At 57.0% G+C, this 27,862-nt stretch overlaps 4 protein-coding genes across 13 annotated transcripts; all 4 read right to left on the minus strand.

The window, feature by feature from the left end:
• Positions 1–595: 595 nt before the first annotated feature.
• BGLAP (bone gamma-carboxyglutamate protein) lies at positions 596–1,810 on the minus strand. Of its 2 annotated transcripts, none has more exons than XM_054806631.1 (4): positions 1,507–1,810; positions 1,192–1,236; positions 1,040–1,106; positions 596–847 (listed from the first exon to the last, which is right to left on the minus strand). In XM_054806631.1, the coding sequence occupies exons 1-4, from the start codon at positions 1,565–1,567 to the stop codon at positions 715–717; spliced, it is 306 nt and encodes a 101-aa protein (XP_054662606.1). In that variant the 5' UTR covers positions 1,568–1,810; the 3' UTR covers positions 596–714. The 2 variants fall into 2 exon arrangements, with proteins under 2 accessions (XP_054662606.1, XP_054662605.1); XM_054806630.1 differs by having other exon boundaries at positions 596–844; positions 1,507–1,692.
• A 36-nt stretch (positions 1,811–1,846) lies between these two features.
• Positions 1,847–6,992, minus strand: PMF1 (polyamine modulated factor 1). The gene is made up of 5 exons (XM_054806628.1): positions 6,802–6,992; positions 6,581–6,686; positions 6,026–6,126; positions 5,075–5,270; positions 1,847–4,698 (listed from the first exon to the last, which is right to left on the minus strand). The coding sequence occupies exons 1-5, from the start codon at positions 6,975–6,977 to the stop codon at positions 4,645–4,647; spliced, it is 633 nt and encodes a 210-aa protein (XP_054662603.1). The 5' UTR covers positions 6,978–6,992; the 3' UTR covers positions 1,847–4,644.
• Positions 6,993–7,325: 333 nt separating this feature from the next.
• SLC25A44 (solute carrier family 25 member 44) lies at positions 7,326–17,373 on the minus strand. Of its 6 annotated transcripts, XM_054806626.1 has the most exons (7): positions 17,175–17,373; positions 16,362–16,452; positions 14,037–14,845; positions 13,573–13,681; positions 12,484–13,219; positions 10,368–10,495; positions 7,326–10,043 (listed from the first exon to the last, which is right to left on the minus strand). In XM_054806626.1, the coding sequence occupies exons 5-7, from the start codon at positions 13,103–13,105 to the stop codon at positions 9,852–9,854; spliced, it is 942 nt and encodes a 313-aa protein (XP_054662601.1). In that variant the 5' UTR covers positions 13,106–13,219; positions 13,573–13,681; positions 14,037–14,845; positions 16,362–16,452; positions 17,175–17,373; the 3' UTR covers positions 7,326–9,851. The 6 variants fall into 6 exon arrangements, with proteins under 6 accessions (XP_054662601.1, XP_054662599.1, XP_054662598.1 ...); XM_054806624.1 differs by lacking the exon at positions 14,037–14,845; XM_054806623.1 differs by having other exon boundaries at positions 14,037–16,452.
• A 1,482-nt stretch (positions 17,374–18,855) lies between these two features.
• Positions 18,856–27,287, minus strand: SEMA4A (semaphorin 4A). Of its 4 annotated transcripts, none has more exons than XM_054806618.1 (15): positions 25,549–25,581; positions 23,977–24,117; positions 22,661–22,821; positions 22,471–22,533; positions 22,272–22,370; positions 21,699–21,807; positions 21,474–21,590; positions 21,212–21,342; positions 20,945–21,114; positions 20,715–20,865; positions 20,260–20,449; positions 20,043–20,158; positions 19,788–19,948; positions 19,590–19,702; positions 18,856–19,489 (listed from the first exon to the last, which is right to left on the minus strand). In XM_054806618.1, the coding sequence occupies exons 2-15, from the start codon at positions 24,113–24,115 to the stop codon at positions 18,864–18,866; spliced, it is 2,346 nt and encodes a 781-aa protein (XP_054662593.1). In that variant the 5' UTR covers positions 24,116–24,117; positions 25,549–25,581; the 3' UTR covers positions 18,856–18,863. The 4 variants fall into 4 exon arrangements, with proteins under 4 accessions (XP_054662593.1, XP_054662590.1, XP_054662592.1 ...); XM_054806615.1 differs by lacking the exon at positions 25,549–25,581 and adding an exon at positions 27,084–27,287 and having other exon boundaries at positions 18,862–19,489; XM_054806617.1 differs by lacking the exon at positions 25,549–25,581 and adding an exon at positions 27,084–27,261 and having other exon boundaries at positions 18,862–19,489; positions 22,661–22,790.
• Between the last annotated feature and the right edge of the window lie 575 nt (positions 27,288–27,862).

Genomic DNA, 27,862 nt, shown 5'->3' on the forward strand with positions numbered 1-27,862 from the left:
TGTGCCGTGGGACCCCGGGAGCTGTGGCCAGGACTGCACAGGAGATGAATTTGGGGCAGAGGCGAGCTGTTACCCAGGTGGTTCAGGGAGGATAGGAGAGACAGAGCCCAGCAGCCCCCCAGCACGAGGCGGGGGTGCGTGCACGTGTGCGTGCTGGTGTGCAGGAAGGGATGGGATGCCACGGCTGTGGCCAGGCAGAGCACCACGCATGGGACTAGGGTCCCAATCCCCCCCTCCCCGTCTCCCCCCGAACCCCGGCCTTAATGAAATGGTGTTCTGCTAAGGAAACCCTGCTGCTGGGGGGCACATGGAGCGGCCCCGCTGCCACCTTATGACCCAACACTCGGGACAAGCAGCTTTAAATTAAACTGGAATAACGGTGGTGCAAGCGCTGGGCTCATCGTTGTCAGGGACCGGCACCGGATGGTGACGGATGCTGCGCTGCCATGGAGCCTTTGGGCCTTGGGAGAGGGATGAAGAGGCCTGGGGTGCTCAGCCCCGTGGGGGTGTCATGGGGGGTCCTTCTGCTACGGTCTCACACCCATCCCACACCCTCGGACTAGGAAGGAGCTGGCGATACGATTTGTGCATTTATTTCTTTCCACGGTTAACAGAAAGGGGTGTAAAAGGAGGGCTGCTGGGGGCGGGGGGGGCGTGCTCTGAGCTCAGATCCGGCACCTGCAGCGCGGCAGCACAGCCGGGGGGCGGGGGGGGCTAGACAGGGCCATAGAAGCGCCGGTACGCCTCCTGGAAGCCGATGTGGTCGGCCAGCTCGTCGCAGCTGGGGTTGAGCTCGCACACCTCGCGCTTGGCCTCCAGCGGGTCCCGCACGACACCATAGACACTGCTGGGGACAGACGAGGAACGCAGGGGACGTTGGAGGGTCCCCGTCGGGGCTGGAGGCTCCTGGGGAAGGGCCCAGCCAGCGGGTCCCCTCCCGAAAACAGGGTTTCATGGTATGTGCTGGGTGGGGAACGCGTGCCCCCCTCGGTGCCACCCAGGGGGATGTGGTCCCTGGCACGATGGGGTCAAGCACTACCTGTCATAGATGTAATTCCTCTTGTGCCTCCGCACCACCTCGGCACTGGCGCGTTTGGAGACGAAGGCTGCGGGGACATTAGCGGGGGTGAGGGAGAGCCGGGTGCCCCCGTCCCCAGGACAGCAGGGCCGAATCCGGCCGCAGACACTCACCTTCGGAGCTGGGCGAGTCGTCCGCGCTGATGGAGCGGTCGGCAGCTGAGGGACGGCCCGGAGTGGTCAGAGGGCTCGGGCAGGCCCCGTGCAGGCTGCGCCCTCACCCTGCTCCTCCTTCTGGGGGTCCCATCCCACCCACCCCCCTGACTCCTCACCCAGACCCCCCCAACCTGGCCAGGGGTGTCCTGGGCCCTGTCCCCCTGCACCCCGAGGCTCAGCAAATCTCCCTCTGAGCCTTTTCGCTCCCTCCAGCTCACAGCAGAGCCCTTCCTGGGGCACGGTTCCCCCCCGCGCCCCCCGGACACCCCGTACCTCTGCGGCAGAGGCCAAGGGTGAGGAGAGCCAGGAGGGTCAGCAGGATGAGGTGCTTCATCGTGCCTCTCTGCGCGGGCACCGTGCTTGGTGCAGCTCCTGGTCCCCGGGCGGATTTATAGGGTGCTGCGACCGCCGTCAAGGAGGGGCCCTGCGGCCCCGCCAGGGTTATTTCCGGCACATCCGCTGGGGCTGGGAGCCGCCAGCACAGGCAGCAATTGTGGTTTGGGGTGAACTTGGTTCCCCTGTGACCAGCCAGAGCCCACAGGGGGAAAACGTGGTCCTGAGCCAGTGGAGATTTGCTGCTGGGCCCAGCCCTGCCGGCCTGGCAGCACCCAGTCCCCCAGCACCTAACTGGGATCACAGAATCCCAGACTGGTCGGGGTTGAAAGGGACCTCTGGAGATCCAACCCCCGTGCTAGAGCAGGATCACCCAGAGCAGGTTGCACAGGATCACATCCAGGAGGGTTTGGAATCTCTCCAGAGAAGGAGACTCCACAACCTCTCTGGGCAGCCTGTCCCAGTGCTCGGTCACCCTCAGAGGGAAGAAGTTTTTCCTCGTGTTCAGATGGAACTTCCCATGTTCCAGTCTGTGCCCATTGCCCCCTGTCCTGTCACTGGGCACCACTGAGAAGAGTCTGGCCCCATCACATGGACACCCACCCTTTAGATAATTAGCAGCATTGATCAGATCCCCTCTCAGCCTTCTCTTCTCCAGACTAACCAGCCCCAGCTCTCTCAGCCTTTCCTCATACCAGAGATGCTCCAGTGCCCTCATCATCCTCAGAGCCCTCGGCTGGACTCTTCCCCAGTAGTTCCCTGTCTGTCTTGAACTGGAGAGCCCAGAACTGGACACAGAACTCCAGCTGTGGCCTCACCAGGGCAGAGTAGAGGAGAACCTCCCTCCACCTGCTGGCCACGCTCTTCTCAGTGCGCCCCAGGACACCATTGGCTTTCTTGGCCACACAGGCACACTGCTGGTCATGGAGAGCTTGGTGTGCAGCAGGACTCCCAGGTCCTTCTCCGCAGCGCTGCTTCCCAGCAGGTCAACCCCTCACCTGTACTGGTTAGGAGTTTCCTGCCAAAACTGGTAGGAGGGTGTCCCTGCCCGCAGCAGGGGGGTTGGAACTAGATGATCTTTGAGGTCCCTTCCAACCCAAACCATTCTATGATTCTATGAAACCCGTGGGGTTCTCCTCTCCACGCAGGGCCAATGGACGCTTGTTGGCCAATTTTTGCCTTGGGGACTGGCACGTGCTCCTTCCATGGCATCGCTGTCACAGCCCCTTGCCGGGACTGACTGCCACGACCCAGGGGGTGAGGGCGAGCAGGTGCCCCTTCCCTTGGTCTCCCCAGCTCTCCCATGCCACATCCCACGGGCAGATGCTGCCTGTCCGGGCTGGGGCCCCAGGCAGTGCCTGTTCCCAGAAACAGGACCTCAGAACGAGGTCCAGAACCTCTTAAAACCCCAAAACAGGGCTTTGCAAGAACAAAGTGTGCTGCTGGCGTGGTTCAGGCACTGAGCAGAGGTGAAGGGGAGCAGCTGGAGAAGGAGAACCTCTTGTTCCTCCATCCTTTTACTTCCTACTCTCTGCAAGACCCCAGCCGTGCTCAGAGTGCTCACCCACCTCCAGAGTTTGCTCCTAGTTAACTCCAGGAGGGCGCCAAGCAGCGGGAGCTCCCAGGGCCGCCTGGGGTGACATTCTTCTTTGGGATCCTGACCACTCTCCAGACTTTCAGATCCTATAAATCCAACCCTGTCTTGAAAAGCGGAACCGGAGGCTTTGGGGCGGAGGAGGAGAGAAATGCTGAAGCCAGAGCCTTTGTCAAACAAACCCATAAAATATAGAGTATGCAGGCCAAGCGCACACAGCAGGAGCCAAGACCGGGGGAACAACAGCTCCAATTTACTTAGATTATAATGCAGCGAGGGAAGTCTTGTTTACGACAGAAGGAAAATATGCCTAAGTCAGTCAATCGCAGGCTCTGGCTGCCTTTAATTGAAAACAGAGGCTTGCTCTGGGTGGAAATGGCCACCATTGTTCTCAGAATTAGTATTTCCCCACCGCACGGGGCACGGCCGCTCCTTGGGACGGCATGCACAACAGGTGAGGATGACCATAGGCCCTCGGCAGGTCTGGTGTCTGTCAGAAACGGACTCACAATCGGTCCTCGTCAGGCTCGCTAAGACTCTCCTCCTCATCTGCCCAGCCCAGAGGAAGGACCTTTCCTTCATTTTGAAGATACACCTCACTTGTGGGCTTTGCTAACACCTCGGCAGGCAGACTCCAGCGAGTCTTGCTTCCCTGGCCGGCAAACTTCTGATGAGATGGTAGAGAACACCACCGGATGGGTAAAACCAAACCCAGTTTGGTTCCAGGAGTCAACACGGAGGTTTCACAGGAAAACATTAAATCCCTTTGCCACGAGCCCACAAAGCCAAGGCAGGGCCATCCTAACCTCCGCTCGTCTCCACACACACGGACAGCACATCCCCAGAATAAACGGCAATGAGGAATTTGATGTGATAAAGCAGCTGCTGACATGTCTGTTCTGATGGGACATGGGTGGACAATTGTTTAAAGACAGGGATACTGAAAATGGACACTGCAAAAATGTGGCGAAAGAGTCCGAGGTGGCTATTTACACTCCAGCCGTACAAAAAGCCACGGTACTGTGTGCTACAGCTCCCTGGCTCCTCGTTCCTGTGCACAGCATCAAGCACCATTTTTTCTCTAATACACATCTGAAATACCTTCAAGGCCACAAATTTAGCTTTAGTAAGCCCAAATCACACCCATCACTGTGCTAAAGAAGTGTGCAACCGTACAGACATGCTCTGGCTATCGGATCTGTAGGATTCTCCTCCCTGTTGAGCTGAGCAGGGAATAGGAAATCGTCACCTGTTTCCAAAGATCCTGATGTGTTCTTGTTTATTTCTTCACAAACTTTGATCGAATTGTGCAAGTCTAGGAGCTTTTCAGTCCCACTGCAAGTTTCTTCTGGCCTGACAAGATGAACGTGAGTTTGCGTGCTTTGTATATGCCACGCGCAGAGTCCCGCTTCCCACCACGTTGTCAGCGCTTCTGAGACGAGGATAAACTCCCCCAGCGAAAGATGCAGATTCTCCTGGTGTTCTCACTGGGGCTCCTTGAATGTCATGATGAGTTCTTGTTGCTCTTTACTAATTGCCTGAAAGGAAAACCACCACCACTGAACTCAGCAAAGTGCTCTTCTCCACAGATGCCAGCGTTCAGGACACAAAGCAGGCTGATATAAAACAGAGCATCACATACGCTGCCGTCCCCAGCACGTACGGAATACAACCCACAAATCTCACATGCTCCCCCACAGAAACATCCCACCCAGTGCACAGGGAAAAACATCCAAGACCTCCAGTGAAAATGCCCATTTTCAGCAGTACTTGGCTCCTGGAGAGGCCTTTGATAAGTGGAGGGTTTAAATACAGTGCAGCCATTCACTAGTCAAACCACAGAATAGTGTTTCTTTCAGGCTGGTGCTGCAAAGAGAAGGGGGTTTTATTTGGTTGGGGTTTTTTTATTTTTACCTGCCAGGCATGTTTGCGAGCTTGTATCAGCTGCTGCAGTTCTGCAATCCTATTCCTCCCCGTAAGCACAGACTCTGCTACCTTCCTGTTCTCTTCCTCCTTCTCCTTTAGCACTTTCCGCAAGTACGACCTGTGCTTAAGGAGGTACGGCACCATAGCGCTGCGAACGTCCTCTTCTGGGATCCCACTGGGACGCCTGGGAACAAACCGGGTTGTGAAGCAACCAGAAAGCAACAATCTTGCACAGCAATTAGTCTCGCACACCTCAATTGAAAACGAGCTGCTGCCGTAACGTATCAACTCACTGACTCCAGCAATTTACCTCTGGTGCTGCCCAAGCCTGGATGCATGTCTACCAGGCACCCCACTACGCAGCCCCCTAACGCTATATGTGAGGGAACGGGATGATTCCTTCCCAAAGCTCTGCCATTAGTTGAGGCCGGGAGGCAGGCAGGATGGAATTAACCTCCCCAAACACCGAAACAAGAAATTGTGATGATGGTTTTGATTAAAGACCCAGCGAACAAAAGGCAGTGCGTACAACTTGCAGTGCGTGCTGAGTCCCCGAGCAAGGCAACCCAACAAGAAGTGTTGATGGGAGCTCTGCTGAGAACAGCAGCTGTGGCTAAAACACGCCATCAGCTTTTTGAATTATTCAGAATTGAGTTTACCTCCCCTCTGGTCTCAGCGGCACTAACCTCCTCCATGCACTGAGGAAACATAGATACATGACCTAGAGAAACATAGATAAAACTTATTTTGGAATGTTTTAGCCGCAGTGATGTTGCTGTTAAGATAAATGAGGTTTAAAAAACTCCCTGGCAGCACAAGACCTATAGGACACATCAACACGACCAAAAAACTTTGCACAGGAACTGCCTTTCGCCCTTGAAGCAACATGCCTCCACACATACGTGCTCCCCAGGCTGCATCCCACAAGACTTTCCGTACCACGCAGGCTCTTCCTGGTTCTTTGCCTCCTCCACCATCTTATCCAGTGAATTAAAGAGCACCTCCAGATTCCCTTCATCCTTTACCTCCTGGATCTCCTCCTGTAAAGGAAGGACACCACAGGGATTCAGCAAGACCCAAACTGAGCTGACATCGGCATCATTCTGCTTGTGAGCCCTCGCTTTTCCCTCAAGGAAGGCTGCATCCTGGGAATCACCAGGTATTGAGTCACCATCCCTAGAGGTATTTAAAAGATGCGTAGACGTGATGCTTCGGGACACGGTTTAGCGGTGGGGTTGGCGGCGTTAGGTTTATGGTTAGACTCAATGATCTTAAGGGTCTTTTCCAACCTAAATGATTCTATGATTCTACAGCTCTTTCTGGGGAAGACAAAGAGGTCTGGAAGAATCTCTGGGGAGCAGTCTTCACTTTCTGTTTTTGCCATTCAAGAAATGTATTTGCTACCCTTAACACCAACGTGTTCAGCGCTTTTACACCGAGGGCTTGAAGCACATCCCCGAGCCCCTGCCCCTCAGGGCCTGCTTCCCCTTTCACCTTGATGGACGCCTGCAGCTGGGATATAAACTGATCGTAAATGCTCCTGGTCATCTCGGGCTGTAGTTTGTAGAAGCAGCGGTAGCAGTTTGCAAACCTCTGGTAGCTGCAAAACCGGAGGAGCAGGGTGTCACGGCCGGGGCCTCCTCACGGCGGGGCTCGGCCAGGCCCCGGCTCTCACACAGCGGCCCGCCCTGGAGACACCCCGCTCTCCTCCTCACCTCCCGGCTGCTACCAGCTTCTCCAGGAAAGTGTCCACCACGGTGGCGAAGACCTGGGCGCGGCCCGGCGCGGCCGGTACGGGTGAGCCGCCATCGCCGCCCGCCGCAGCCTCCTCAGAGCCGCTTCCCGCCGCCGCCATGTCCAACCGCCCAACGGCCCCGCCGCCGCCTCCCATTGGCCGCCCCCACCGCGCGGCGCCGCTCCCATTGGTGGTTGCGCGGGGCCCGCCCCTGCTGACTGCGCATGCGGGGAGGAGCCCGCCCCGCCGCTCTCCACAGAGACGCGCCAGGACGTTGGAACGTTAAGGACAACGGTCTGCGAATGAAAATAAAATAAAATCCCAGGGGCTGAAATGCGTCATCCGCCACGTCACGAAACAGCAAGCTAGTCCCTGAAGCAGAGCGATAAGTACAATAAACGGCCCCTCTCTTGAGATCCCCGTGGAACCCCCCACCTGAGTCCACTCGCAGGCCCACTAATCCTCTCTGTCATTTAATGAAATAAAACGCTCGAGCCTGAAGAATTCAAAGGGGAAGAATATTCCAAGTTGAGCACAGAACGAGAGGGAAAAGCAACAGCTCTCGTACATTCGTTTCCCCTTGTCACGATACCGTTTGTAAGAGGGAACCAGAAGTAACCACAGTTTGTAAAGGAGGATCTGGGCTCGCAACTAATCCTGTTTCAGGTACTACATGTGCTTTAGCCTGTTCTTTTCTGGCTTTTTCAGCTTTGTGCACAGTCACTGTCATTGTTTTTTCAGGCAGTCTGCACTGGTCAGGTCCCTCCTAGCGTTACTCAGCAGGCAAAGCGTTAAAACCAAGAAAACATCTTTGTGAAGTGACAGAAACCGGCAGATTCCCTCAGGAAGTGGCTCGCCGAGACTAACGCTTGTCCGTGCCATCACGCTGAAGGTCTCTGAAGTTTGTTAGTTGTCAAGAATTGTGCTGGTTAAGAGAATATTAAGCTTTTGAGAACCTTTTCCCACATTTGTGCCATCCACCGCTTCCATGACACACACCGCAACTTACCCTGCTGGTAATCAGCAGAGGCCGATTATTATTATTTCTTTTAATATCAGTATTACTTTGTGTAAGTAATTGGTATTACTTTGTGTAAGCCCCTTTGTGTGAGAACGGGGCTACCATACCTGGGGATACTTCCTGGCAATCTTGTGACGCTGCTGTTCCACTTTTCAGAGCAGAATCTGCTATTACAGAAAGCGCCAATTAATGGCGTCTTTTAAACAACAAAAACGTGACAGAAGAGCGGTTTGCGGAACACGCTGCTTGAACAGCTCTGTCAGTGGCTCAGGCGTACGTCACCTTATTTAATGCTGCAGAATACAAAGGTGGGATTAACAGGCCTTTGATGACTCATCTGCAACCCCATTAAAGAGTACTGTATCTTATAACCAGGTTCTGCCCTTAAACATAGAAGTCTCTCTCCAATTTCAGCAGCATCTGCCTGTACTCGTTCCACCTCCAGCAGAAACTGTGGCACATCCAGTCTCTCCGCAGGCTGAACTGCAGTAGTTGGGATGAAGGCAAGAGCCACGCTTAGCAAGTCCCAGGTGAGAAGACAGCTAAGAGCCTGGCAGCAGCCACAGTTCAGCAGGATCAACACTACAACCAAGAACTCCTTGTTACGGCAGCAAGATGAAGAGAGGTGGCGATACATCTGTTATTTGGAGGTGTGTATCTCACCTCTCAGACATAAAACTAACTGGGATGAGCACCATGTGCAGGGCTGGCATCATGAGAAGCAAATCTCAAATAATGAGACCAGCAGAGTGAAGTCAAACCATCCCTTCATTCCTCCTCCCCAAAGAGCAGTCTCTTGCTTCATCACTTGACTGCACATTTTCATCTGGTAAAAAACACAGACCATAGCTTAAGATTTTGATCCAGCAAAAGTGTGCAAAGAATCATCCTTGCCCTTCTCGAACAGGATAAGCAGGATTTAAACTTACAAAGTGTTAGTGAACCATTACTTCTTATTCAATATGAACATGCCAATCAGGTTAGAACTGGATCAAAAGCCAGTACAAGCTTTTTTTTTTTTTCTTCCCCACCTCACATCCAGTTGTAGCTCAACTTGCATTCAGTTCTCATCTCGGCTGCTGGCAGCACAACAATCTGACACTTCCAAACTCCGTGCTTAAACTAACTAAAGGTGGGAAGTGGCAGCAGCCACCCTGAACATGCAGTATTGACACTCACATTGAACAAGGCCACAGAACAACCACTCGGTCCCCCAGAAATCAGAATAAGCTTCCCTAAAATAACAAAAAATTAAATAACAACAGATTAAAAACATAGGTTAGGTGTCACAATTGCCATCAGCTAATTACAAACAGCCAACTCAATTTTTAACTTGCCTATCAGCCAGCTTGCTGTTTGAAGGATGAGAGATAGGAAACATTTTCCAAGAACATACAAAAAAGGTATGTACAGATCTACTCAAAACGCAGTAAATAAGGTCTTAAGTGGTTCCAGGTTACTCTTGTCTCACATCTTCTAGAAATAAACGTGGGTGACTGGAGACATTTACTTGTCTATGCTGTTCTTCCAGCTTCCCACAGTACAAGTGCAGTCAGCACCCAACCCACCAGAGGGCTCTGCTGCAGTCTGGTAGACTCCCCTCCTCAGAAGTTTGGCAAAGATTAAAATAATTTAAAGAATAAACTGGCTTTTTGCTTCAGCCAGTAAGTCTTTAATTTAAAAAAAAAAAACAACAAAACCAAAAAACCAACAGGGAATTAAGAACTTGCCAGGATGTGTTCACACACCTGGCTGCTCTTGAATGAACCATCAGAGGCAAACAGCACTGCCAAAGGTCGCGTTTTGATGGCTTTAAGCAGAAACAGCAGCAGAGCATTGTATTACGATCAAATCGAAAGAGGTGAATTGCAGTTGCTCTTGCTTCTGCTTTGTACTGTGAAACCAGTGAGAGACAAAGGAGACAGCAGCTGCCTCCCCTCCTGAGCTTTCAACTGTGACGGTCCAAATTGAGAGGGTTCAAAAGAAGGTTTCTCTTCCACCAGCTGTCTCTACCAGTGTCTTGAATCCACCAGCTCCGGGCGGAGGCTCAGCTTCTTCAGAGTTTCGTACCCCACCACGATGACGATGGTGGAAGGAGTGGCTGAGATGATACGAGCAGAGAGGCCTTTAGTCAGGCCCCAGGGACCTTCCTCTGCCATGAGCTGTTTGAAGGTGAGGATGATGGAGCTCTTGCCTTCCACCTGCAAAGCCAGAACAAATATTCACAGAGCTGCTGGACTTCATGCAGAGCTGCTCTAGGCTTCTGCTCCAACTGAAGACTTTAGAGACTACAGAACAGCCAGTCCAATAACCTTGAGCTAGTCTCCAGAACTCCCTGGGGGTCGGGGGGGGAAGCAACAAGTGTGCAAATTAAGCAGTACAGTATCTAGGACAAACAACCTATGAACAGGGAGAGAAGGGAACAGTTTACCTGAAGCCACAGAGATAAAACAGCTGAGACTGAACCCCACCCCTGCGTCATGCTGTTGTTGCAGACAGACGTGCCAAGCAGGCCGAGCTCTTACCTGAACCCGAGCCCTGATGACATCCATGGGGTTGGTGAGCGTGGAAGCTGTTGCAGCTGCAAGTGGCCCTGATATAGCTTGCAGGAGGAGATGGGGACAGTCTTTAGGAGTCAAGCTTGAGAGCTGTTCTGGAAACCAGCGAGAGAGAGAAAAGTTTCAGAGGAGCAGCTGCTTATCTGATTCTTAATTCCACCTGCTAATTTAGACTGATTTGCAGTGGGCAGAACCCCTGATTTACAACCTGTCACCTCCTCCCACAGCATGTCTAAGTGGTGCTTTCTACATCAACCAGAAAGTGAGCAAAGCACAGGGAGCAAGCCCATAACACCCCAGCATTTCAGTGCTCCATTATGCAGCCTCTGATCAGCTCAAACACAGGCTCTCAGACCTGCTGGGCAAACAGGGCAGAATAAGCTTGTATGTCCCCAAAACAGAGCATGGAAACATTCACCCCCTCCCTCCAAAAGCAGGGGGAAACCTTTAGACAAAGGCTATCAGATGTGGTCTGCAGGGATTTGCACGGATCCAGTAAGCTGTCGCTACCACCAAGCGGATATCCACATGGGATCCTGCTGCGGGATCTCTAAGGACAAAAGCTCATCCCGGGGCTTTCCTCATTCTGCTCCTACTACCTGGCAAATGGGATTTGAATCTCCCACACTTTTATTGGTTAAAGCTGTACGGAAGACAGTCCAGAAGTCCCAGTTTCTTTGTATGACGTGGTGGTTGTGTCTGTCTGGCAAGGGGGAAGGAAGCTGCTCTGTTCACGCCCCAGAACACTGATCTGCATCGCTGCCAGCAGCGTACTTTGAGCCCCGAGGAACGTTCAATGACCCCTGCTGCTGCCAGCTGAGACCAGCACACTATCCAGGGACAGAGGGCTAGAAAAGGCAGCCACAGTAGAGATGGATCAACGGCTGGGGCTTACATTTAGCATCATCTTGATTTCCAGTGCAGAAGACTAGGAAAGAGAGCAAACACCTGAAAGAGGCAAGCTCCATTCTCTCCATATCAACTTGCTTGTTCTTAAATGTCCGGTTTTGAACCTTTTTGGCATGGAAGTCTTACAATTAATACAGTGGATTTTGGTATTAAAAATTGTTTGACATGGAGAGTGCAGGGAGAGCTCCCAAAAAGTTCAGACTGGACCAACATCCCACACTGCTGTTGCCATTTAAATGCAGCGCTGATGCGTAACCAACGCTCCCCTTTGTTACCAGAATGCGCCCACTCTGAAAAAGCAAACTAGACATTCGAGACACCTGTATTTTTTAAAAGCAGGTGATTTCCAAGATATACTTTAAGCCTAGGACAGTGAAATCTAAGCCTCTCATTATCATCACTTTTAGGCAGATGGCTATTAGGTAAATATTAGTCAAAAAAACACATGCAAAGCTGCATGACAGAAATCTAAAGGACTGTTGGGGGGGGCAGAATAAATCTTAGCTGGCCAATATCTTTAGTGTTTCGGAACACCCTGAGGATGACCAGAGCTGAGCTAGGGAGAGAGAACACACCGTTAAGTGTGGTTTTATATCACAAGGCTTGGTGCCAGTTTTAAAGCTACAGAAACTGAAGCATGACCTTAAGACACAAATCCATGGAAGGTTTGGCCTTTGTCTCTGCCTGTTGTTTGGTTTTGCTATGAGATTTGTGGTTCTAGAAGTCTTTTTGCCATATATGAGTCTCCTGAGTCCACATGAACTGAAAGACGAATTATACTTACACGGTGGCTTCAAAACTCTGCCCAATGCCAGACAACCAGCCTTCCTCACTTCCATGCAGAAAGCAAGCATTATTTGGGATCAGTGGAAGAGAAAGTTAAAGTAGACGCATCAAGTCCCTCTTGCCTAGAGCCATCTAGTTTTAAGCCCTCTAGCACTCAGACGCCCTATTCTTCAACTCTGCATTTTAAACAACACCGCTCTGTTAAACTTCCACCCAACATCTGCAGAATTTGTTTAAACTGGATACAGCTATATGTTTCAAGACAGGTTCTGCTCCCACCCCAAATCAAAGAGAAAAAGCAAATCACACCGGGTCCGCAGTTTCAGAGCCGATCCGGGGCTTCTGGGTTTCCTGGGATAAGGTACATTCAAATTCTCCTTTCACTTACCAGCATAGAAGTGGTAGAAGGGCCACCAGACTGCACTGTTGGGAATATAGGTGAGCAGCGAGGCCACGTAGCCCCTGTAGAAGCCTCTTAAGCCATCGGCCTTGAAAATCTGTATGATTATGTCCTTCGTTTGGCCAAAGACCAACATCCGCTTGCCATCTTGGTTCTGCACCTTAAACCTGCCCATGCTTTCCCCTCTCCTCTGCATCATGAGATGCTGGGAGATGACATCGATGGGCACCGTGATGCTCTGGGCCACCAGGGAGGCTGAGCCACCAGCCACCAGAGACTTCACGGCATTGTTGTTGTTGTACCGTGATACATATTTTCGAGTGAGCTCATATGTTGTCACGTAGCACTGTCCAGAGATCAGGGTGAAAGTGTTGACCAAAAAGCCACGGTAGAGCCCGGCTGTCCCTTCTGTCCGCAGGATTTTCACAAAAGCGTCAAAAGTCCCGTTGTATAGACTCTTGCCCTTCTGAACCTGCAACCGTGTCCGGATGAGTGTGAAAGGGTAAACACTCACCCGGATCATCATAGTCATGCAAATCCCAAACACGTAGAATTTCCTTTTGTCCAGGTGCTCCCACTCAATGATGGGGATGTTGCGTTTGTCTTCCATGACTCCTTGGGGTGGGGTAGGAGAGGTGCTATGCCCCAGATCTACCTCAAAAGTACAGAGCAGATCTGGGCTCAGCCCTCCTGTCTTGACTGACTAGATTGGAGGTGCTGGCATCTGAAACGAGAGACACTTTCAGCAGATGATGAAGCACCTAAGTTAGCTAAAGCAGCCTACGTCGCCTAACTTTGCTGATCTTCCTGAAGTACCCAGAGAGCCTTTGCATAAACCAACCGTTTTGCTGGCAGAGCGGCGGGACTGTGACCTCAGGAAGCAGGGCCGTATCACGTGATTGACGGCGGCACCTTCTGATGTCACCGTAGCTATCTGTTAAACTCTAACAGCAGCCTGCACGCGTGGCAGTTCCCACTACAGTCCAGACCGCTCTGCCGCAAAGCAAAGCTTGCCAGACTTTGCAAAACAGTTTGAGATCCACGGAGGAAGAGCAGTGTTCCAACTGCAAGCACTACCTTTTAACGAACACGCAGGAGTATGGATTGTCAGCCAAAGCAGCTTCTCCTGTCATTCCGGGTTTGCAATGCTCCTAGACATCAGGACGTCACATTTCATTTCCAGGCTCTGTACAAAAAAAGAAGTGACAAGTCTTCATTTGTGTTCCCAGATTCCCTGCACAAATTAGACACGTTTTTCTAGGCATTTCCATTTTGACCTTCCTAAAGCTGGAGGGTGATGCAAGCCAGGGAAGGAGGAAGAGGAGCAACAACGGGAGAAAAAGGCAAATGCAAACAGCCACATAGGATCTCCGTGTTGATGACCAAGAGCGTAAAAAGAAAGGGTTAAAAAAAAAAAAAATCACAGCCCAGGGATCTCTGAGTTTGGCAGTGCCCAGCTGTGCTTTTCAGCTAAGGCGAGCAAAGTTCATCCTCACTTCCAATACTGCATCATTGCTTCTGGTACAGTAACACTCACGAACCTGCCATCCTTCCAATTTTGGCAGCATTCAGCAGCATACCGGGAACTGAGGGACAAGGAGGGGAGGTCCTGGTTCCAGCAGCCCCTTCCTGAGCCTGGCTCCCGCCCCGATGCACTATCGCTGCGTCTCATCCCGCAGGCAGCCACCACCAAGTGCTTCCCCGGGACAAGACGCTCGGCAGTTCCGCCCGTCTCCCTTTTGGCCGTAATTTGCTCTAATTTGGTACACGATTAACCAAGCCTGGAATAAGCTAACCTCCTTGCAGGGCCAGGCATATACAAGGGGGAAAAAAAAAAAAAAAAAAAAAAGAGAAGAGCATCTCAAAGAATCAACCCAACTGATTATTTCACTGAGCACAAGGACTTTCTCTCCATATCAAAAAAAAAAAAAAAAGCCTATGGGTCTTCAGAAATAACAGACTGCAAAATTATTAGAAAGGGCTTGACTGCAGCTGCACGACAGCCTATATTCCAGGCTCTGGCAAGCGGGTATTTGAAGTCTGTGCACAGGCACAAGCACGAAGAGAGCTCAAACAGTCAAGAGCCATTTGGTTAGAAATGCCATAAAAACACAACGGGCAATTATTTACCTCTGGCACGGAGAAGAAATTATGATTATGAAATTATTGCTGGGGGGAGGGGGGAAGGGAGGTGCTATTATTATTTCATTGCTTATCTGCCAACAAAATATTTGCTTAACATCAGCAAACAGTGTTCAGACTGCCACGGCTCCTGCTGATGGACGCTGAAGTTAAAAACACCCAAGGGCTTCCGAGTCCAATAGGGAGAGTGGGGGAAACCCTATTTTACCTAGTACAAAGAAAACTACACATCATTGTTACAGTCAATTGGCTTGACAGATAACACATAACAAATACCACGGCTTGTCTAAACAAAAGTTATATTGCTTTAATTATAATTACAATATTACTGGTTCACTAATACAGGCATAATTAGACAGCATAAAGCTTCCTACACAGGAATCATCTGCACACAGCACCTACGAAAACATTATTTTGTTCTTGTTAGGAGTCCCACTAGCTTAATATTTTATTAAAAAAAAAAAGAAAATAGAGTCTAGCCAATGCAATTTCCCAGTGAAACCTGAGAGTTTAGTCCATACTCCAAATTCCTCTGCCACCCAAAAACTGATTCATATGTAACAGAGCTCCCCACGTGAAAGGTAAGGTGTACCTGCTAAAAAAAAAAAACCTCATTGCCGCAATACGGAAAACAAATAAATAATAATTTAAAAAAAATTATTATTTCGTTTTATGTACTATAGTGCTTTGTTTTTAGCATTTTAGCCATAATCTCCATGAGGAAATAACTGTACTTTCTTTGGACTCTTACTAATAACTACTTTCATTCAGGATTTAAATTAGAAAGACAATGTCACTTCAATCGCAGGGTCCACAAGCAATCAAAGTTCCTCCTGCGGGGAGGTGAAGAGGGAAGGCGTCTGGGCATCACCAGGGATGCTTCCGTTTCACCACCACGGCCACAATTCTTGCTCTGCCGAGACAAGAGTTTTGCTCAGAGCATTTATTCTTCCAGAAATTAAATCTAGGACCTCGCTCAGAGCAGTGATCCTATCGCATCCAGTTTCAGTAACTCTTTCAAGAAAATTTGGGGAGATCGATATAACAGTAATTGATAAATCTCAAAAGAACTGACTTGCCCTCCAAAACAAAATACAAGTACACCAGCTTCCCTCCCAGGTCACGGAGCCATTCAGTACTTCAACACTTGAACAGTTTCTGCGCCAAAACTACCCTTCAATAGATCTATGCAGATGGTGACTTCTCACCATGAATGGAAAAGCGTTTCTTGAATTTCTGCCTAGAAATTACAGCAGAGGATTACCAAACAGACTGTACCTGCTCCCGCTCTCTCATTAGTTTGTGGTATGACCTACAGGATACAGTTTCAGACCGCAACTCGGTATGAAACCCCTCTCCATTTATCTCCTTTTTAATGCAGCCCCATCAAGCTGTTCTCCAAACTGTTTTTGCTGCAGCTGTATCTAAATATGATCCTTTGGCAAACAAAGACAAGGCCTTTGTGTACCTCCGGTGAAGGATGGCTCCTGCTCAGCATACTAACGCCTTAGCACGACGGCCTGGGAACCATCCAGAAGCAGGCAGCGAGGCCGCCTTTCCAAGCCCCCACCGCTATACACGGTTGCCTGTGGAGATCCTCTCAAGTGAGAAAGCACAAAGATCAAACAATTCCACTACAAGCCTCTCAAATTTGAAGCCTTTTATCTGTGCCACGCTACGCCAAACTCGGTCTAAGTAGGGAGCTCTGTTTTCAAAGTCTTTACCATTGCACTCCTTAAATTTACTCTGGGATGGAACCGGATATAAAACCGGCCTCACTGAAGATCTGCAGTTCCTCCGCAAGCAGCTGTCTCTCTGTAAAGGATGAGGCAGAGGCACTCTAAGGCCAGCGCTTCCCAACGCACCCACAGCCTTGTGCCGCCTTCCCCCCCCTCCCGTGCGCAGGAGGCCGCACGCATCAAGCCACCCTCCTACCTCACAGGCAAAGCCATCAGCGCTTATGTTTGGCCAGACAAAGAAAAAAAAAAAAAAAAATCCGATGTGCTCTAAAGGCAGCGACCATGTGCGAAGTTTGGCACAGGACCCACTCAAGGTCACTGAGCGCATTAGCTGTCATGCAGACCAGAAACCTTTCCCAGCCTCCCGGTTTCACGTTGCAGGAATGACCCCCTCTCCCCCCCGCCACGCAGCTTTGCTCCCCGCAGCCCCGGAGGCACAGGGGACCGCCACCCCCCTCCCCGTCTGCCCCCGGGCCCCTCAACGGCGCCGCACCCGCCTCCTCAGCCAAGCGGGTCTTGCACCAAACCGCCCCCCCTCCCCGCCAGCCTCTCCCCCTCACCCCGCTTCCCCTGCACGCCCCGAATCACCCCCCCGCCAGCCCCGGCTGCTCCCCATCACCCCCAGCCGCACCTTCCCCACCCCTCCCAGCACCTGCCTCCCTCCGCCACCGTCCCGGCCTGCCGCCGCTCGCCCAGGCCAGGCCGCCTCCTCCTCCTCCCGCCCCACAACCGAGCCCCCATTCCCGCCCCACGGCCTCCTTCCCCGCGCCCCAGGCCCTGTCTCCGCCGCCCACTTACCTCAGGCCGGCGGCCGGGAGGCCCCCGCCCCGCCCCAGGCCCGGCCCCGCCGCCGGCCGCTCCCGCCACCCCATGGCCGCTCCCCGCTCGGCGACCGCCGGCCGGAAGTGAGCAGCGGCGGCGGCGGCGGCAGCGCGTCGGGGCCTCGCACGTCTCCCGAGCAATCAGCGCCCGAGCACCGGCGCCATCTTGGGGAAGGACTGACGCCACTCCGGAAGAGACCTCATGTATTTCCGCCCGTAGTAAAGAGGACGGCTGTGCCCCGGGAAGACGCGCGGGGAACCGAGCGCGCATGCGCACAGCAGGAGGCCTCGCCTTACGCCTTAAAGGGACAGCGCCGAATTACAGCTCTTAAAGGGCCAGCGGCCCTTAACGACCGGCCGCGACCCCTGCGTTTCCCGGGCAGAATTGGCGCGGCGGGAGCTGGAGGGGCAGAGGGCACTGCGAGGTGGGGGGAAAGCACAAGTGCACCGAAAGGGAGGGATAGGCGGGTGTAAGAGGCAGTCTCCCCTTTTTTGGGGGGTGGGGGTGCTCCCCCCCCCCGCTCCTCGCCCCTCGGCGCACACGCGCACCTTGCACGCCCCCCGCATTGCACACGCACACACATTCCGCACGCGCTGCGCGGACATTGCACCCTTGCACACCCCCGCGTTGCACATGAATGCACGCTCTCGTGCACACACACACTGCACATGCACGCACATATTGCACCTGTGCACACCTTGCACGCTCCCTGTGCGCGCACACACACTGCACATGCACGCACATATTGCACCTGTGCACACCTTGCACACTCCCTGTGCGCACACACACACTGCACATGCACATATCGCACCTATGCACACCTTGCACACCCTCGCCTTGCACATGCGCGCGCGTTCCACAAACACACTGCACGCACGTGCGCACCTTGCACACTCCCACGCCGCACAGATGTGCACACACGCACCTGAAGGCCCTATGCCGGGGGGGGGGGGGGCCTGGCACTGGACCCAGCAGCACAACGCAGCGGCTTTTCCTTTTTTAATTAAAAAAAAAAAAAAAAGACAAAAATAATCAAATGTACAAAGAGCAGGAAAAATTTACAGCTGGTTTGTCTTAAAAGACCCCCGAGGCTTAACGCCATCAGCAAAGCAGCAGGGACCGACCCGGGGGGGGGCAGCTGGTGAGAAGTGGGGGGGTTCTCCACCACCACGGCTGTCTGGGCTCAGGACGCCGCTGCGTGTCCCCCCCCGGCACGCGGGGCGGTGGGAGCGGGGCGACGAGTCCGGCCACGCAGGGTGGGCGCCCGTGCGCTCGGCTCGCCCCGTTTTGGAGGGGTTTTTTTTTTTTTTTTTTTGGATCCCAGGGGGGTTTTTCCCTCTGCCCGTCCCCACCCCTCGTCCTGCCCCACGGCCACGTCCTGCCCTCGGCCCCGTGTCTTTGCCCCACGGCCATGGCCCACGGCCACGGCCCACGGCCTTCCCCCGTCCCCATGGCCTTCCCTCGCCCCCCCCTTGCTGCCTGCCCCGCTGCTCCCAGGGGCCCGTCCCACCCCGCTGCCCCTTGCTGCCCCCCCAAAATGTTACCTTATGTTAAAACGCGTGTATTAAATTAAAAAAAAAAAATTAAAAAAAAAAATAAAAGCTTCACATTCACATCCCCCCGCTGCTTCCCCACGGTCCCCCCCCCCACGACCCGGTGGTGACGTCACGCTTTGTCCCCCGCCGGGACGCGGAGCCTGTTGTTATCAGCATCGAGGTGGCGTGGGGAACTTTCCTCCTCCTCCTCCTCCTCCTCTTCCTCCTCCTTGGTGGGGACCCCGGGCGCCGGGGGCTCTCCAGTCCCCCCGTTGAGGGGTACCTTCTCCCGACGCTGGGATGGGGGGCTGTGGGGTGCGCTGCACCCCCGCACTTTGCTCCTGGCTTTGAGCTGGTCGTGGTAGGCGAGGAGGGCCAGGCAGGCGGCGGCGGCCAGCGTCACGGCCAGCAGCACAGTGACGGTGACAAACTGGGGCCAATAAGACCGGGGGGTGCCGGGGACTTGAGACCCCCAGGCCAAGCCCTCCTCAGCCAACCCGTCTGTTTGGGGGGCCGCCCCGGCGGGGTCCCGTAGCTGGTAATGAGCCACGGTCCAGGTGTAGCCGTTCTCGGTGGCCTGGCACTTGTAGGTGCCAGCGGTCCCCCGTTGCATGATGACCACCAGCGTGTGGTCGGGGAGCAGCGCCGTGTCCCCCCGGTCCCCCCAGGCGCGGGGCTGCTGCCAGCTGTAGGTGGCCAGGGCGGAATGGCGGGGGCACGGCAGGCGGACCACGGCGTTGAGCGGGGGGCTGAGCCCTGCGGGGTGCGGAAGGGGAGAGCGGGGTGATGCAGTGTCCCCTGCCATGTGCCCCAGCCCACCCTCCGGCCCCCGTCCCACCGCACCCCCATACTCAACTCTCTGCAGCGGGATCCTCCTGTGCTTCCCGGGCCCGGGGCCCGGCCACGCTCCTTCCGCGGTGGCACATGGTGGCCGGACTCCCCGCCTCAACGTCCTGCAGCCACGCACTCCTGCAGCCGGGAGAGCGGCATCAACATCCCGGTCCCCTCTGCATCCCCCCCTTCCCGTCCTCACCCCGCTGCCTCCCCGGCTCACATGTCCGCGGCGGCGTGGACGCGCTGGCAGGAGCCCTCGAGGCTGTGCCAGGCGCAGTACGGGTCCCGCGCCAGCACGCACTCGGCGCAGCTCCGGTGCACGCTGCAGTTGGCCACCGGGACTTGGAGGATGCCACTGGAGTAGCCCACGTAGAGGATGCCCTGGGGAGGGAGAAACGCACGCTGAGCCTTCCCCGTACCCTCCCAACCTCCACGCCGCATTGGGGTGGGCCGCTGGGTCGTGCCCGTACCCTACCTTCCCCCGCGAGAGCAGGAGGTTCTTCACGGGCTCCGGTGTGCTGAAGAGCTGGACGCTCTCCACGATGTGGGGACCCCCGGGCAGCTCCACCGCTTTGTGCAGGAAACCCTCCGCTGCGGGGGCACAGGGGACGTCGCTGGTGGTTTGGGGGGGGCCGAGGGAAGGGTAGGAAGGGGTGACTGGGCACTCCGCGTGTACCCCTACGTAAACCCACCCGTGGCCAGGAACATGACGCGGTAGGTGGTCCCCGAGACGCCGCGAGTCTCGTGCACTGCGATGCGCGTGTACGTGACGTTCGTCTTCACCAGCAGCGGCCGCCCCTGGGTGGGCGACACCTTCCCATCCATTAGGAAGTGGTCCTTCATGAAGGTGAGGGCTTTGTCAGAGGAGGGACCCATGTAGCACTGCAGGGAGAGAGGAGTCAGTGCTGGCACGGGGAAACTGAGGCACGAGGAGGGATGTGCCACCAGGCCACCCTGTGCCAGCATCAGTTGGGCGCAAAGGGACCCCCTCCTTTCCCATCCCGCTTGCACCACCACCACCTCACCCCGGTGTGAGCACACGGGGCAAACTGGGACAGACAAACCCCTCCCTGTGGGGACCGGCATCGTCCCCCGGGATGGTCTTGTCCCCTGGGATGGTTTTGTCCCCCGGGTGGGCAGCACTCACGCTGCCGGGCCGGGGATTCATGTCAGGACCGCCGTAGACCGTCCAGCGGGAGCTCTCCTTGTTCAGCTCCTTGTACTTGCCCTTGAAGACTTCCTCCAGAGCCTCCAGTCTGTAGACACAGACGGCTGCGCTGCCTGTCCTGCCCGCCTGCCTGCAGGAATACCAAGGTGGGCATGGGGACGACGCGGATCTCCAGCGGACCTGCAGCACCCACGGGTGCCGGCACTCACCACTGCGAGGTGAAGACGGCGTAGATGTCAGCACCCCTGTCACGGTGGGGCAGGGCAAAGGCGTGGTGGATGACGTTGAAGGGGAATCGGCCGGGTTGCGAGCACACCAGCTGGGCCTTCAGGAACGTCGTCCACTTCTTCTGCAGCACCTTGTCCCCCCCGACGTCGCTCTGCCGGAGCCAGGAGGATGCTTAGCCCCGGGGTGACAGCAGCTGGGTACCCCTGTCATTCCCCGTCATCGTCCTCCGTCATCGTCCCTGCACCCACCTTGCAGACGCGGGCGACTCGCGGCACCAGGAGCCGCTCGAAGAAATCAAACTCATCGGCCGTCTCCTCAAAGAAGAAGTAGACCTTGTCATCTTCGGGGACGCTGAAGGAGGCCACGAAGGCCGTGTCGGCTGTGGGGCACAGCCAGGGCGGGTGGGTGAGGAGCTGGAACAAAGGGGGGGGCTGCCGCAGGCACCCCCTGGCACGAGTAGGGTGAGGGGAGCCAGAGGGTCTCCGTGCCAAGGACCGTCCCCATGCTCACCCGAAAGCCAGCGGAGGAAGGTGTCTGTCTTGAGCAGGGTCCGGCTGCCCAGCGAGCGGGAGATGATGGGCTCGTTGCCCTGGAAATTGTTCATGGTGCCAGCGTAGAGCTCGCCATCTGCTCGGGGAGGGGGTGGGGGTGAGCCACGGCAGGGCCCCCCCCCACGCTGACACCCTCTACTCCACCCCAGGGATGGGTGCCCACCCACGGAGGCTCCGTACTCACCCACCAGCAGGGCCGTGTAGGTGTGCTGGGGGTCGAAGGGGCACTGGCCCTTCCCATCCAGGAAAGGTTGCCCTCTGCCGCTGGACATCAGTGTGAAGTTCTCCAGGTGCTGTAGGAAAAGGGAGAAAAATCAGCCGACGGACTTAAACCAAACCCAAAATATGTAAGAAATGGCCGCGGACTCCCTCTGGCCTACGGGGAAGCTGCGGCGCTCACCACATGCTCAGCAAAGTGGGGAAACTGAGGCACGGCAGGCTGTCTGGGGTCACCTGAGGGAATCAGGACCCAAAATCAGGGGTTTACCACCTGCGTCACACCTGATAGGTGAAAAGCCATCGCCAGCCGTGGTTAGAAAAGCCATGGGCTCTCTCAGTGCACAAAACGCAAAGGTGCACCTGGGTGGTGGGGGGCACCCAGCACCCCACATCCCGGGGCACTTCCCGTGATGCCGTGAGCTCAAATCCCCCATCCCGCTGGGATTTCTGGGCCAGTACGTTGCGATTCCTCATGGCAATGCCCCAACACGTCTGGAGAGCCCCCTCCGTCCCCGTCCTCGGCAGGGAGGGCACTCACGATATAGGTGCACGCGGGGCTGAAGGCGTAGGTCCCGCAGACGTAGAGGTGAGTCTTGTTCAGGGCCGCAAGAACCCGAATGAAATTGAAGCACTCGGTCTGCGGAGGGGAAAAAGCGGAGGTGGGGCTGAGCACCCCTGCAGCTCTGCGGGGACCCCCCCCCGCCCCGCTCCCCAAACCACCCACAGTGCTGTCTCACCTCCTGGCTCTTCTTCTTAAAAGCACACTCGAAGGTTTTCTCGGCCGTGGGTCCCCACGTTATCTGCGGAGAGAAGGGAAGACAGTCCACAGCTGCTGAGTCAGGCCACGACCGCCCAGCCCAAGTGGGGAAACTGAGGCACGGCAGGGGGTATCCCCCCCCAGCCTCCCCAAAAACGGCTGCTGCTCACCGAGGCTTTGGCACGGATGCTGCCCGGGGTGCCGACGGTGAGGGCCAGCACCCGGTCGCGCGCCCCCACGTATAGTTCCTCCTCGCTCTCGTGCAGGAGGAAGATGTCGTAGTGGGAGACGTTGGCCTGGCTGAAATGGGTCAGGGTCCGTCGGGGGTCCCCTGGCAGGAGCAAAGGGGGGTGATGGGGGCCAAGGGACACAGGCACCCCCCACCACACACACACGTCCCAGCGCCACCACCGCCATCAACCCCAGGCGGATGCAGCGGCAGCCACCGTTGCAGCTTGTGTCACCTCTCACGTAAGAAGCGGGGTGCGTTGCTTCCCCCATCGCCGTCCGCACTTCCCCCATCAGATATCCACCTCCCCCCGCCCCCCGCCGTCCCCTCTGGGTCCTGCTGCAAGAGCTGGACATCCCCAAAACTGCAAAGCCCGTGCACCCCTCCCTGTCTGACGCTGCTTTGCTGTCCTCTCCGAAGCAGAGTGCTTTTTTCCGTGTCAGGCTGCAAGCTGTGCCCGTGATGCTTTGGGGCCGCAGCCAAGGGGCGATGCTCTGTTTGGGGGGTGCACTGCCCCAAGGTGCCAGTCTGGGGGGGGTTACACCCCCCCCCCCCAGTGCCCTCAAGCACAGCCAGGTGCCGCAGGGTTCTCCTTTGTCCCTGCCAGCCACCCAAACAGGGGAAAAGAAAAGGGAGGTTTTGCAATTCTCAGAATGGCTGCACGGAAAAGGGGAAGTGGCAGCGTGGGCACGGTCCTTGGGAGGACGCAGTCCTGCCCTGGGGGCACAGACCTGTCCTGCCCACCCAGACACCGCTGTCCCATGGCACCGCCAAACCCCTTTCTTTGCCACCTGCCATTTGGCCGGACGCGCGTACGGGACACGGTACCCCGTGCCACCGAGAAGGCAGCTTTTTCCTCCATCCAGGGTGGCCCTGAGCAGATTCCTGGGTGCCAGGTGGGTGCCAAAATCACTCTGCTAGAGCTGGCACCCTGGGGGTGCACCCAGCTCCCACTCCCAAAGGTGTTTGGGTGCCACCCAGCCTCGTTACCTCTGCCCCTGCAGCGGCCCTGCAGCTCTCCGCATGGCCCTGCTGCCACCAGCACCCCTCCCCAGCCCCGTAGCCGCCATCCCACCGCCCCGGGGTACTGAGACGGGGAAACTGCGATGGAGAGCAGCCCTTGGGTCCCTGATGCTGGGTGCTCAGCCCCAGGGACAGACGCTGTCCCAAGGCGATGCTGCGCTCCCCCCCCGCACCCCGGTCCAGCTTGTCCCCATCCCCTCCCCGGCCCTTTCGCTCTCCTGGTGCCATACTCACCGCTGGGGAAGGCGACGCGGGGCAGGGGCTCGGCACAGAGCACGGCGGCCGGTATCACCACACCGCAGAGCAGGCAGAGGGCAGCTGCCGGCATGGCGGGGGGTGGCAGGGATGCACCCCTCGAGGGTCCCGGCACCATCCCTGCAGGAAGGGTACAGGTTAGAGCAAGCGCTGCCAGGGCTGCGTGTCACCAAGCGGAAACAAGAGGGGGGAAGCCAGCACTCAGCGCGGGCGGGCCGTGGGGCCCCGGCTGTGAGGCCCGTATCTATAGATGGGGGCTTCCCACTGCCACCCCAGCGCAGGCAGAGACACCCCCGTGCTCCGCTGGGTTCCCTGCACGGGGACCCCCCTGCCACAGGGCTGTCCCGGATGCTCCTGCCTTTGCCCCCGCAGAGCCCCGCGACGCCTGTCCCCATCAGGGATTCCTCCATGTGGCTCCATCAGTGGCCGGAGAGGCCACAAAATTAGGGGGAGGACAAGACAGCCCCCCCATCTTGCAGCTTTTTTTGCAGCTCTTGCCGGAAGCAACGGGGAAAGAGAAAAATCTTGAGAGCCGTGTGGTCCCCAGGACCCCTTGCAGGCGGCCACCGTGTCCCCAGCGAGCAGCGTTACCTCTCCGGCAGGCGAGGACAGAGCTGGCTCACCTCCGCCCCTGGAGCATCGGCACCCAGCAGGCGCCTGGTCCCAGGGGGCTGCGGAAAGAAGACCCCCGCGGGCCCATGCTCAGCGCCCGGCCGAGGTCCGACCGCGCTGCCAGGCTCCCAGCCCGGCTCGTGGCAGGGTTTGCCGCGGCCCAGCCCAGCGTGGCCCCGCCGGGGACTGCGGGAACCAGAAAGTCCTGCTGGAAGAGGACGAGCCTCAGCAGGTCGGGGCAGCGGGCGCCTGCTCCTGCCTCGCCTGCGTTGTGTCCCTACGGGGAGGGCGGCGAAGCCTGGCGGAGGGAGCCGGGATGGGAGCCGGGGTGCTCTGCTCCTCCAACGGGGGTTCCTGGGGGGGGGGTGACGTGGGGGGAAATCTTTGGGGTGCCCGGATGCCTGGGTTCCCTTCCTGACTTTGGGGAAATCTTTGGGGTGAGAGCAAAGCAACGTCATGTCTCCTGCTGACTGTGAGGAACGACAGCGGGGCTGAGCATCGCCCCCATAAACAGCGCCGGGGCTGAGCATCACCCCCCCAACCAGCCCCCCAGGGCTGAGCATCGTCCCCACAACCAGCGCCCTGGGGCTGAGCATCGTCCCCACAACCAGCCCCCCGGGGCTGAGCATCACCCCCCAACCAGCCCTCCAGGGCTGAGCATCACCCCACAACCAGCACCCTGGGGCTGAGCATCACCCCCCAACCAGCACCCTGGGGCTGAGCATTGCCCCCATAAACAGCCTCCAGGGGCTGAGCATCGTCCCCCCACCAGCCCGCGGCTGTCCTGGCAGCCAGGCTCCGTGCTGCACCCCAGGCTGCTCTGGGCCAGCTGTGGGTAAGACGCCCACTGAAGCCAAAGCCCTGGCCACATCTGAGGGAACCCAACATCCTGCCCCTGCCAAGGCTGAGGAGCATCCTGCCCTGCCGGGGCCTCCTTACCTGCCTCCCCCGGTGCCACCGTCCGCCTGCCGGGACACCAAGCCCCGGGGCGGGGGGGGGCAGTGCTGTCCCCACCACCTTGCTCGGCCGGGACAGAAGGCTCCTTGTGAGCGCAGAAACTGGGTTACTCTGCCCCGGATTTCCCACTTGGCGAAGGGTTGGCTGAGAAACGGGGCCGCACGGAGGCTTAGACCAGCCGCATTGTTCTGCCCTGGGCCGGAGCCACCGGGGCCGGTGGAGGGGGAGGAGGGATGGGAAAGGGAGCGGAGGCTCCTCGGTGAGGCTGAAGGCTCAGGGGGAGCGTGACGGGGCTGGGGAAAGCCCCCCCAGAGGGTTCCCCTGGCACGCGCCAGCTCTGAGGCAGGGTGTGAAGCGAGAGCAGCCTCAACGCCGCCCCAGTGGCACGGGGACCTGAAGTTCTGCACGGACCTGTCCCCCCTCCTTTCTGGGTGTCCTGGCCAGAGTGGTCTGGGGACATGCTGGGGGGGGGGGGGCAGGGGGCATTACAGCCTCCCTGCATAGGACTTGGCACGTGAAAGCGAACGTCACCAAGGGCCTCTCAATATCGGCGTGGTTTAGTTTTCCCTGGTGCTTTTGGGTTCACCACGGCCGTGGCTCCGTGGCACTTGGTTCCCCGTCCCACCCACTCTCCAGATTTCCTCCAAGCCGGGGAATATTATGCTGCCGACAAACACAAACCCTCCTTGCAAAGAGCGGTTCGACCTGCCGCGGGACAGAGCCAGACCCAGCCCGGGTGCTCAGCAAGGTGGGACACAATGGCGCAGGGCAGACGTGAAGCTGGTGGCCACGTCGGCGCTGATCACCCGAGACTTTCCCCGTGCCTCAGTTTCCTCAGCGGCTGGGATCCGGGGTCCCCCCGCAGCAGGGAAAGGCGTGTTCCTTTTCTGCCGCTTGACCCGTCTCCGTCCCCCCCCCCCCCAGGAGCATCCCTGTGCCATGGGGACTGCAGGGACGCTGCCAACACCCGGAGAGAAGTCAGGGGCTGGGGCAGCCCGGCTCAGACTGGGGGAGGCTCCTTTGTTCCCCCCCAAAGACCTGGAGCAGGAAGGGGTGGGGGATGGAAAGCAAAGGAGGAGGGGGGGGATGCAGTGAGGAACCCGGGGGGGTGCAGGGAGAGACAGGGGAGGGATGCAGGAGGTGGGGAACGTAAAGGGCAGGATGCAAAGGGTGGGGACAGATGTGGGGCAGCGCAGGGAAGAGACAGGAGGGAATTGGGGGGTAGAGGAGATGTGGAGGAATGCAAAGCAGATGCGGGAGGAAGGAAGGAAGGGGGATACGGGAGGGGTGCGAAGGCAAGGAGGCGAGGTGGGGAATGCAGGGAAGCTCTCCCCGGGGTTGGGACCTCGGCCCCTTTGTCACTGCCTGGCAGCATCGGAGCTGCCTGGGGGGGGGGTCCCCCAAAGCCCATCCCCACTATGGCGACTGCCCCCAGCCCCGGCTCTGCCTCGCACCCCCGAAGAAGCTTCCCCAGCCCGTTCCCAGCCCCGATCCGGTCCCGGTGCGGTGGTACCGACCTGTGGCAGCACCCGCGCCCGGGCGGCCGCGTAGGCCTGGCGGGACCAGCATCCCTGCGGGGCCACCGCATCCTGCTCCCGTCGCCATGGCTACGGCTTACCTCGGCCGGCGCCGGCTGGCCTCACCCCCACGCGCAGCCACGCACGGACACACAGACCAGCTCGACAGATGGACACGCGGGTGCGCACCCTGCGCTCGTGCACGGATGGGTGCACACCGGCATGCACGCTGGCACTGACACGCACAGACCTGCACACACGTGTACACATGCATGAATGTGCACACACACACACGCACACGCACACACACACACAGAGGCACAGACACCCCTGTGCATCCACACGCACACAACTGTGCACCCACATATGTCCTGTCCAACACCTCTCTTGACACATTCCTGTGCCCCCATAACTACATTGGGTCCCTTCACCCCATCTTTGCTCCCCCCCCCCCATTTGCACCATTTCCCTGCACCCCCATCTCTGCATCCCTGTATCTGTACTGCATCTCTGCAACCCATCTCTGCACCCCCATATCCACACTGCACCCCTGGACCCCCATCCCTGCACCCCCATATCCACACTGCATCCCTGCACCTGCATCCCTGCCCCCCATCTCTGCTCCCCCATCCACCACCTCCGTATCCCTGTCTCCGTCCCCCCATTGCTGCTCACCTCTCCCAGATGAGCCGTGCTGGCTCTGCCCACACTACCTGGCTTTGGGGGGGGGGTCCCAGGTGGGGGTTTGGGGTCCAGCTGTGCCACCATCAGCACCTGCC

The sequence above is a fragment of the Grus americana genome, chromosome 29 (assembly GCF_028858705.1).
Source record: "Grus americana isolate bGruAme1 chromosome 29, bGruAme1.mat, whole genome shotgun sequence".
NCBI lineage: Eukaryota > Metazoa > Chordata > Aves > Gruiformes > Gruidae > Grus > Grus americana.